The sequence below is a fragment of the Pyxicephalus adspersus genome, chromosome 4 (assembly GCF_032062135.1).
Source record: "Pyxicephalus adspersus chromosome 4, UCB_Pads_2.0, whole genome shotgun sequence".
NCBI lineage: Eukaryota > Metazoa > Chordata > Amphibia > Anura > Pyxicephalidae > Pyxicephalus > Pyxicephalus adspersus.
The window spans coordinates 51,474,203-51,484,705 of record NC_092861.1 but is presented as its reverse complement, the minus strand read 5'-3'; the positions used below and the strand labels follow the sequence as shown (position 1 = coordinate 51,484,705).

At 38.1% G+C, this 10,503-nt stretch overlaps 1 protein-coding gene and 1 long non-coding RNA gene across 4 annotated transcripts; one reads left to right on the top strand and one right to left on the bottom strand.

The window, feature by feature from the left end:
- Positions 1-629: 629 nt before the first annotated feature.
- ZNF639 (zinc finger protein 639) lies at positions 630-9,612 on the bottom strand. 3 transcript variants are annotated; one of them, XM_072408136.1, is made up of 6 exons: positions 9,457-9,600; positions 8,241-8,418; positions 7,901-7,978; positions 7,196-7,291; positions 5,453-5,560; positions 630-2,485 (listed from the first exon to the last, which is right to left on the bottom strand). In XM_072408136.1, exons 4-6 carry the CDS (start codon positions 7,278-7,280, stop codon positions 1,383-1,385), a joined length of 1,296 nt encoding a protein of 431 aa, XP_072264237.1. In that variant the 5' UTR covers positions 7,281-7,291; positions 7,901-7,978; positions 8,241-8,418; positions 9,457-9,600; the 3' UTR covers positions 630-1,382. The 3 variants fall into 3 exon arrangements, with proteins under 3 accessions (XP_072264237.1, XP_072264236.1, XP_072264238.1); XM_072408135.1 differs by lacking the exon at positions 8,241-8,418 and having other exon boundaries at positions 9,457-9,612; XM_072408137.1 differs by lacking the exon at positions 8,241-8,418 and having other exon boundaries at positions 9,466-9,597.
- Positions 4,091-5,140, top strand: LOC140328490 (uncharacterized). Its single transcript, XR_011920295.1, has 2 exons — positions 4,091-4,264; positions 4,818-5,140. It is a non-coding gene; the product is annotated as an uncharacterized lncRNA (long non-coding RNA).
- Positions 9,613-10,503: the final 891 nt, after the last annotated feature.

The following is a 10,503-nucleotide window of genomic DNA, read 5'->3' as shown; positions in this document are numbered from 1 at the left end:
CTATAAAACCATGAACCTGCATGCTTATTGTCAGTGACAAAGTATCATAGAAGCCTTACAGCCAGGCATATAAATTGTCACAGGACAGTGACCTGGCTTGTATCCCACCATCTGGAAAAGAAGGATGAATCACACACTAATCTTGGGGTTTTAGCATTTCCAAGCTGTGGGAAAAAAAACTTTTAAGAAAGAAAACAGTACATAAGGTACCGGTACCTATGAGATCTGCTGACCAGGCTGGGCCTTGATTATGTCCATGAGATGGGCTGATACTTTGTTTTCACCTTTCCTACACAATGAAGGATGAAAAGAGAAAGAGCTGGGGTTTGTTAAAATTTTACATTCCCTGAGATATTTGAATCAGAGCACAATCCTAAGAGTTCTGTGCAGAGCAGTGTGAGAGGCAGCACATGCCTGTATATATTTGTCTGTATTATATGAAAAGGAGACGAGATAAAATGTACCCACTCTCCTTTATTCTATTACAATTCAGTGACCTGCCTACATTTCTGTTTGTAAATGAATGGTGTATTAAGGTTGTAAGTAAAACGATACCAGCACAGATGATTTATTAACCGGTAGTTACAAGGAGAATAAAATTATTATTGAAATCAAGAAAAAGACCTATGTTAGGTGTGTGAAAAGCACTATTCCATCATCCGTTTTATTAACCACACTTCAAATTATACCAAGCTTTTATATTTTATCTTTTTTTCTGGCACGACAATATTCAATGACATTCTTTTTGATTCGGACAAACAATTTCAGAAGTACTACATATAGCACAATAATTAAACCGAACAAAGTTCTCAGACATATTGTTTAACATGAGCCTGAAGTGGTGCAATCTCACACACAAACATTCACTTGTGCAGCACACATTTACAAAATGCAATTTAACGAAACCATACAGAGCCTTCTTACTATTATGTACCCATGCAGAGAAAAGATGAAGTCCCTGCTTCATGTCCTCTTCATTAGACTCTATGCCAAGTGTTCCATACACCCAGCCAGCACATCATTGATATCCACATACACTAGTAAAATGTTAAAACAAAGAAAAGAATACAATGGAGGAATATAAAAAGAAACCTGTGATAAATATCTCCACCAAACATGCATGTGATTCATTTTCAATGCTTTCACTACATTTATACATCTACTGCATTAGAAATAGGAGTGTTTAGCATTTGAACAAACAGTATTCCTGGGAATGGTAGGTTCCATAAGTCCTTCGCTCCCGTCTCATGTTCTAACCATTTCTGGCAATAGGATCTGGAAACAAGAAGCTAAGATGCCTAAAACATTTAAATGTTTACAACTGGATCCAAAATTCTTTTTTGCTTGGCCCAGAAAACCTTTTTTTATCTGGACAGTTTTCTCTAACTTGTTTTCTCATGCGTTTGGTGGTGGGTTTTAAGTTCTTCTTCCGATCCAAACCTCAAAAGGCAGTTATTGCACTTATGGGGCAGATCTGCAGAATGCCGAAAATCTAAGTGAGTTTTTAGGTCCTCTAGCTGACCGGTGGAGTATTCGCAATATTGACACAGGTAGACACCTTCCGACGAATGCAGATTTAAATGCTCACTGTACTCTAACATGCCAGAAAACCCCTTGCCGCAGTCATCGCAGACATGTGGGTAAAAACGTGTGTGTTCTATTGCTACATGCCTATTCACATTGGTGTGGAGCCGGCTGCTGAAGCCGCACACCTGACACACAAAGAAGTTTTTACATTTATCAAAACTGATCTTGTTTAAGAGACTGAATTGTCCCCGGGCTCCATTGTTATAGGCATCACTTATCTCTATAAGACGGCAGGTGTGTTCATTCACCACATGGCTGTGCAGATCCTCCGGATCATTGGTCTCATGCTCACAGAACTGGCATAAGTATTGTTCATCACAACTATGCTCCTGAAAGTGCAAATACAGTTCACTACTTGTGCAAAACTGCAAATCACATTGTTCGCACCAGTAAAGAAAGTCATTAAAATGGGCATCTGTCACATGCTGACTGAGGCTGTCATAGGAATTGGTCTTGTAATCGCAGTGCTTACAATTCAATTGCTCCTCTTCATGTACCTTTCCATGTTCCAGAAGTAAGTCTTCACTAGAGAAGCTCTGTTTACACACTTTGCAGATGTGAGACTCTGCACACTTGTGCTTTAGGATCATATGCTGTTTTAGATCAGTGAAGTATTTGCTGTTGAAGTCGCACTGGTCACAACGGAATAGACCGCTGCTGTTGGCTCTGAGCAGTGGCCATTTTTGTGATGCTGTCAGGTTAGATGAGGGGCTGCCCTCTGGACTTTCATGTATTTGTAGTGGGATGTCCTTTATTTCCTCTTCTACTACAGGTGAAGGGACACACTCAGGCTCTTCAGTATGGACTTCTACAACTGCATCTTCATGGATTGGCTGAGGAATTATTGTTGGAGACTCACAATTCTCCCTACTGTCACCATTAGTACTAGGCGGTTCCTCTGCAGAGCAAAAAGAACATGTTATTCAACAATCCCATACAAATACTGCTGTTAGATCATATCAGAAACATTTCACTTGGTCTGTAGCTCTTTACATAATTGCCTGAATGCATGAATGTGAAATCAGATCACCAGAACTTCAATATACAACTGCTAAATAGTCTAACTCAGGCCAAACATGCAAAGCAGCATATAATGCTGACATAATATTAACAGACAAAAGAGTTGTATAGGTTTTTTGCATTACCCAGAATCAAACCAGTTGTGACTTACATGAGCTAGACAGATCTTGATGGATGCTACCACTGTACATACAGATGACTTACACAAATTGGGACAATGAACCAGTGCACACTGAAAAAGAGGGATTGGCTGTGTTGGCTGTTTTTAAAGATACAAGCTCCACAGCTGTCATTCTGATCCAGGTCTTACTACATAGTGCATGTATTAATATGTAGACAAGGGAAGATAAGATGGAAGCTGTCGATCCTGCACATTTAAAACCCAACTTTAATTTAAAATGGACCTTCCACTAAGACATTATGTAAGCTGCCATTTCTGGATGTAAAAAATTCACCTTGTTGCCTTGTTACTTGCTACTTCCTGATAGACCTCAAATGTTTTTTTAGAAAAGCTCCCTCTTTGGGAACTAAGATTGTACGAAGCCATTTCACACCACGTGTATGCACTTCTAAAGCATTAACCCTGCCAAGTCTGCTTACAGTGCAAATATATTCTACCCTCCAATCATGGTAATAATAAACTCACGTTTTCAATATTTTAAACGATTCATACATTTCATAAGACCGACTGTAATTCTGTTGGAATCATATATATGGCTATTTGCCAATGCAGCAGCTATTACATTGGAAAAACAAAACACCAATTTAAAGGTAAAATCTATAAACACACTTACCTAATACAAAATGGAAAGATTACAACTCCGTTAAGTAGGCTTACAACAAAATTTTAATGCTGATATGATTTGGTTTGTAGCATTGGAAAATGTACTACCAGATACCCGGGGAGGTGACTGGAACAAAATCATATTACAAAAGGAATCCAAATGGATCAATACATTAAATGCGACTAGTCCTCCTGGGCTTAATGATGTACTCAGTTTCCAACCCTTTTTGTAATTTAAGGTCAATATGACTATTGGGGATTTCTCTATTGTTCTAATAGATTCTAAAATACAACATGATCGTTTATTCAAATAGGTTCGAAAAAAACAAATAAATATAACAAAAAAAAATATATATATATAAAATTGACTTTTTATTTCAACAATGTTATTCCTGTGTCAAGTACTACCAGTTGTTTAAATAGTGAATATTTTTCTTGATGTCAGTACGTTTATACATCTTTGTACTATGTTCTATTGGAAATGTGGTAAAATCCATTGGCATGCTCCCTCTAGTGGTGGGACTCGTACACACTGTTTCTATCTGGTCTACAACTACACAATGAGCAATCACTGCTGGAATTGTGCAGCTGTGTCAGCTGATCCACAGCCCTGAAGTGTATTAGCAACCAGGATTGTGCTTGTTTACTTCCTCCCGACCCAGAAGTGATGTCACTTCCTGTTCCTTCTGGAGGGTAGAATTAAACTGACAGGCGGGTCCCCCCAGGTGATCCTGGGATGGTTATAGGCATATTTAAGGCAACTGAGTACTTATCTAGACTGCTCTGTAAGGAAGCAGTACGTTATAGCAATAGAAATCTTTTTCAATTTACCTTCTTGGAAGCTGCTTTGAATTTGGGTATATCAAATGTCTGGTATGTGTATTTTATAATAGTGGTTTAAAATATATTTGAGTAATTATTTGGGATTTAAATGTTTAATATTATTTAAATTATATTCAGGACCATTTGTCCCATCTACCTGGAACTTTGCCCAAAATACTTTTAACAACCATACATATCCTCTAAACTTTGGAACCCTTATATCAACCAGCAAAACTGTAAATTCATCGTTTTTTTGGTCTTATTCATTATTATGTAGAATAACTACTTTGAAAAATGATTCCATATAAATGTATCTGTATTATTATTGTAGTGAGTATAATCATCTCAAAGCCCTGCTTTGGGTCGCTTGTCTAACATCGCAGGGTCAATGTGAGCTGCCATTTATGATATTATGTTTAATTTTATGAATGTTGGACTGGACCATTCACTTTGGTGGCAAATTTACTATTGTTAGTGTACACCCATTAGAAAATTTTGATATTCACAGTAGATATAACTTACTGGTTTCCAAAATACATATTTATGAAGAGTTTCTGCAGAGTTTCAGTAGGAAATCTGATATATTTCTCTTTTTTTTTTACAGATTTGTATTGCTATCCTGACTTTCGTCAACAATCCTATTGTACTTTTGAAAAGTAGTTGATATCCAACACTCCCAGGTCTGTGAAACGCGTGGAGTTTAAAGTAATAATTCCTGTCCTTTTCAGTGATGGTAACAACCATAATCATTATTTACTCCTTTTGATGACTCATCCTTAAAAAAAAAAAAGCTTTAGAAGACATTGTTTGAAGAAAGCTATTTGTCTATATGATTGATTTTATGATATCATGGTCTATGTGCAAAATTTTTATGTTCAATAGGATGTTTTAATATTTTGTAAAATAAAAATTTGCTTTTTTAATTAAGAGTTTGGTACCTTGAAAATCCCTCTTTACAATATAGGTAGTAACTGCTTTGCTTTTCTTCCATACAGGACTAACAAATATTTACCATTTACTAATTAGCTTGGAGTGTGGTACCTTTTCATTGAATTTGATATACAAGTAGGTTAAGAAATCTTTTGTGATTGTTGTAAACGTACTTGTTGTTCCTCAATATGACTCTCCCATTGGGTACACAGAATGTAATGAATAACCTCACACAGCTTCTAAACTTTCAAAACTTTATCAAAAATGTAAAGTAACCCCTAAACAAAATATATTCCATTAGTTACTTACCCTCTGTTTCTGGGACTTTAGGGTCAGCTTGTAATATAGAACAGACGCTGTAACAGTGATCAAAATATATTCCATTGTTTTCTACAGTTTTGATTGGAATAACAACATCTGAAAAAAAAAAAAATAATAAAAATGTTTACAATTCACCTAAAATACACACGTCAAACATTTCTTCAAGAGGAACTGTCCTTATAAACACATCTTAGGCATAAATACTGTAACTCTCATGCAAATTCACTCCTCTTCTGCTCGGAGTGTTTACAACCATCAGTTACAGCATACTCTACAGCAGGGGTGCCCACACTTTTTTGGCTTGCGAGCTACTAGCAAGCTATTTAAAATGACCAAGTCAAAATGATCTACCAACAATACAAACTTGGACCTAATAACTTCTGTGTGCGATAGTTTATTTTGAAAAGCAGGGCTCCATGATCTACTCGCGTTCCCTTTGCGATCTACCTGTTGGGCATCCCTGCTCTACCGAGTATGCTGAAAACTTTCCAGCTGGCCTGGAAATTTACATATCTGGTATTTTATAGTGTGCTATTAAGAGGAGGCTGTGGGAACAATGGCACACAATATAGTATTCAAAAGTACATGACGGGCTCTTGCACAAATAGAAGTCATGGATATTTGTGACTTAATTCAAAGTACACGAATCGATTGTAAACGAATTTTGAGTTTACATTATGAAAGAACCGAATTTAAAATGTTCACTATGAAGTTGCAATAACACATGCTGAATACATTTTGGTGTTTTTGTTTTACCTGACCTACTTACTGTGCTTGATGTGTAGTCTACATGGTAGTGTATATATGTAGACTAGCCATGTTTAGAAACTATGTTTACACACAAGCTGGATGAAGAAGTGCATCAAGTCCTCGTGTGACTTCAGGTGGTACTCTTGTGTGCCAATACTCTGGATATGGACGTTTTATTTAACCCCCCTAGCGTTCTAATTCTGGCTGCATGTATTTCCATGCAAGAAGCGTTACATTTTTTTTTGCATGGAAATTTATTTTACATTGTAGGCCTATAATTCTTAGGCATAACTCACCGAAATAAGTCCAATATTTAATAAATGTAATAATAAACTTTAAAATAAAAAAAACACAATCTTTGAAAAAAATAAAAAAAAAAGTTAAACATGTAATAAAACTGTACAGTAGCATGTATAATAAATATATATATATATATATAGAATATACAAAGATTTCTGTGTATTGTATCCAATACAAAATTATTTGAATTTCCCGTCGATCCTTACACATGCACCAGTCACTGGGAAACCCCCGAAGATCATCTCTGCATTCACCAATTGAAGAGAGAAGACGTGTCCCCTGGACCTGAGGGAACCAGCAGGATGCCGGGGGACGACAACAGAGCAAGGTAAGTGGGTTTTTTAATGATTTTTAGCTACCCGGAGTATGACTTGGGATTACCGCTAGGGGGGGGTTAAGTTCTAGAAAAAATTAACATCTTCCCCTTAATACAACTTTTCTCTTTCAAATTTATTGGGTCCTCATCAAGTGTCAGAAATGCAAACCAAGTACTCTCAGCTGTTGTTAATGTAACCTTAATAGTAAGAACATATGGCGCCTGCATGTTATTTCTGCTCAAGGTTCTTTTATGAGAATACCAACTTTAACTAGCATGTATGTGCTTTGCCATCTTACTTCCCCAGCTGTCTCCTCTAATACCCGAAATAAACAAGGCACATACAACATATGTGAATATCATACCTGGAGATGCACTTGCATTTGTTTGTCCAGCATATCGAGATGGAAAAGAAGTCTTTCTTTTCCGTTTCTTAGGATGCTCATTCATATCTCTGTAGTCTGAAACCAGATACAAATATTAAAAAATAAAAAATTAAAAAATGCATTATTAAAGTTGTATGTAAGCAAAGACTATAATGAAATACAGCAAGTAGGAAACAATATATTGAGTAGAACAATAGGTTTTATTTGCTTGAGGGAAGATTCATCTTATTTACACTACCTCACAGAACTTAAACTCAAACCTGCACGACAGCTAATGAATCAATGATTGTAACACAAAATGACTATGGGGCAAAAAAAAAAAAAAAACTACTCTTCCTCTGCACACTTTGCCCTTTAATACAAGAGGAAGGCACTAAATGTGACTGCCGGCCTTTGTCTCATAGCATTGTATATTCTAGCACAGCGGCTGCCAACCAGTAGCCTGAGAGAAAATTTTGGCCGGCGGCTCTGGCTGGTGCGCCCCTGAGTGCAGTCAGGAACAGGCTCAGACCTGCGATGGGAGAGTGGGCAGGTTCTGGCATATTGATGTCACTAAAGGGGTAGTTTGTTCCCCTTTAAATGACACTCGGCTCCCCACACATGCGCGATCCGGAGCGGGCAAATTTAGTGGTCCACCGGACCAAAAAGGTTGGCAACTACTGTTCTAGCACATGTATTACTTACGTTTTCTGTCCACACATACAGCTGAATTCCTCCGGTGTTACAGGCGGATATGCAAGACTAGTGTCTAACCTATAAAAACTGAAAACATAATATCAAATATTAGCAGAGGGAAAGGTTTATCAGGACTTACAAGTTTTACAGTAAAACACTAAAAGAACAGTGTGATTACATTCAGTAAAACAAATACAGGTAAGAAGAGGAAGGGTTTATTGGTTGAGGTATTACACACCCATGTCCTGGTAAAGAATAGGAAATATGAATAATGCAGCAGGTTTACAGATGTGCATATATGTATGTACTCAGAAAAAAAACACATTCTGCTTTAATTAGTTACACATACCACACGTCAATTGTACATTAGCAATGTAGAGCTGTGTTTCTTCACCTTTCCAACATGAGGGGGCTCTTTGAAATAGCTTTCAGGTCTTTAAGGAACCCCCTTCTAAAATTATTATATCCACAGATCACAGTAGATTGGTGTGGTGGTCAGCGGGAAGAATTCCCCTTACATTGCTGGCCTTCGGGAAGAAAATCACTCTTATAAACAGATAAAAAGATCATGTCACTTATACTGATAAGGCACAACATGTTCAAGGAACCCCTAGCAACCTCTGGAGGAACCCTGGGGCCCCACAGAATCCTGGATGTTGAGCAAAGGCTACCATCAAGGCAGAAACCTTACACACTGCCATTGGTAACTGTACCAACGTCTGCTTATTTAATGTGAGCCCATGGATCATCTCCATATGAGATCCTCAGAATTCCCCAGAATGTCATCTATGAGATACCAACATCACCTGCCACACAACATAAATCACAGAAGTGTCGAGAAGTGTATCATCTATCGGTTTATTTTCTGCACATTAAGGAACGGGGAGGAAGAACATTAAAAGATTGTGAGCTCTTCAGGGCAGGGTTGTCTCGTCCTCCTGTGTCTCTGTCTATCATCACAACCGATTTTTATTGTACAGCGCTGTGTAATATGTTGGCGCTATATAAATCCTGTTTAATACTAATAAGTAGATCTTGCTTGATGCGTCAGGTCTGCTTTATTAATGAGATTGTAATGTGTGTGGCCAGCTATGGAAGGAGCTGAATACTCTGTATTTCTATGATCAGACAGATGACTGATTATTATTAAACAGGGCTTATGTAGCGCCAACATATTATGCAGTGCTGTACATTAAATAGGGGTTGTAAATGACAGACAGGAGGAGAGGAGGACCCTGCCCCTAGGAGCTTACAATCTATGAGGTGGGTGATAGAGAAGAACCATGTATACACATCATCTGCACACCCCATTATAAGAATACATAGACATGTCTCTTCCGTATGACATCCACAGGAATGGATTCATCTGACCTTCACACAGCTACATTCATACCACATCTGGTGCCATGCTGGGACTTGTGGTACCACTGGGAGCACACACCTGGGGGCCAGTAACACCCCATACGGAGAAGTCGTCATGGTTCCCCAGCACAATGAATGAGAGAAGCCAACAATCTACCTGCACCCCGCACAGGTATGCACTTCACCAACAGAGGATCACCTACCGCTCCAACCTCTCATCTGCAAGGAAGATAACCAGACGTGGCAATGGCTCTCCGCTCCTGCCTCGGGCTCCTCACGTCTGCCAGGCCGGAAAGTCACGCAATATGGAGTTCATCCCTTCCCGAGGCCCGAGAGCAGCGAGCAGCCGCACAAGGACAGAAGGGCTCCGGTAAAACAGGAAGTGAATGATGTGACAGTGACACCTTGTGGGCGCCGGGCCACATAGCTGACTCTGGGAGGGAGAGTCACGTGTGCAGGTGTTTGCTGTATGTAAATGTAAAATCTTCATGTTTGAAATGAATAATTATTGTATCATATAAAAATAAATATGTGTTTATTATATTATAATGTGTTCACCATGTAGTTTATATTTTGATTTATTTCTGATCTATGACATATATCAGAGCAGATTTCCTGGGAGAGTTGCATGCAGTCATTGGAAGCCTGGGTGCCAGGGTGACAACACAGGACCACAAATCTGGGATAGGAAGAAAGCATTGTCACATTGTAACAGGATATGCCTGACCAAGGATCCTCGTTGCAGGATCAGCAGGTATTATTTAAATGGAAGCTTCAGATTAAATATATTGAAAGTTATATTTCAAATGACAATAAAGTGGAACTTTAGTCTGACAATTATACATTGTGGGCAGGTAAGCTTTTATTACCCAAGTGATTTTGTGAGGGATATATATCAATTCTAGTGCACATCTAAACAATGCAACAGATTTATTACAAGATCTTGATTTGTGAATATCTCTCTCAGCTTCCACCAAAATTTTGCCTGAGATGAGCATGTTTATACGGGTGAGAATCATCTAATGTCTATACAATGTTTTATTTGTGCATCTGTGTAGAGTTAAATTCTGCCATCTTTATAACGCTAAATCAGTTCCCGGCTTTTCCCTATCTGTTGCAGTATTATGTACCCAGCATTACAAGCACAGCGGTCACAAATACAGAAGGACACTATAACAAAGGTTTTATTGAGAGGAAAAATGATCTGTGCCAATAATTTGCATGAATATTGTCCCTTTGTATGTAAAGTT

What these genes read in the sequence shown, in the direction of transcription:
- ZNF639 (XM_072408135.1), bottom strand. Translation starts at nt 7,280, where the DNA reads ATGAATGAGCATCCTAAGAAACGGAAAAGAAAGACTTCTTTTCCATCT. An exon ending in AAATGCAAGTGCATCTCCAG is followed by an intron (nt 5,561 to 7,195) that starts GTATGATATTCA and finishes TTTTTTTTTCAG; the next exon opens with ATGTTGTTATTCCAATCAAA. An exon ending in TAAAGTCCCAGAAACAGAGG is followed by an intron (nt 2,486 to 5,452) that starts GTAAGTAACTAA and finishes TTTGCTCTGCAG; the next exon opens with AGGAACCGCCTAGTACTAAT.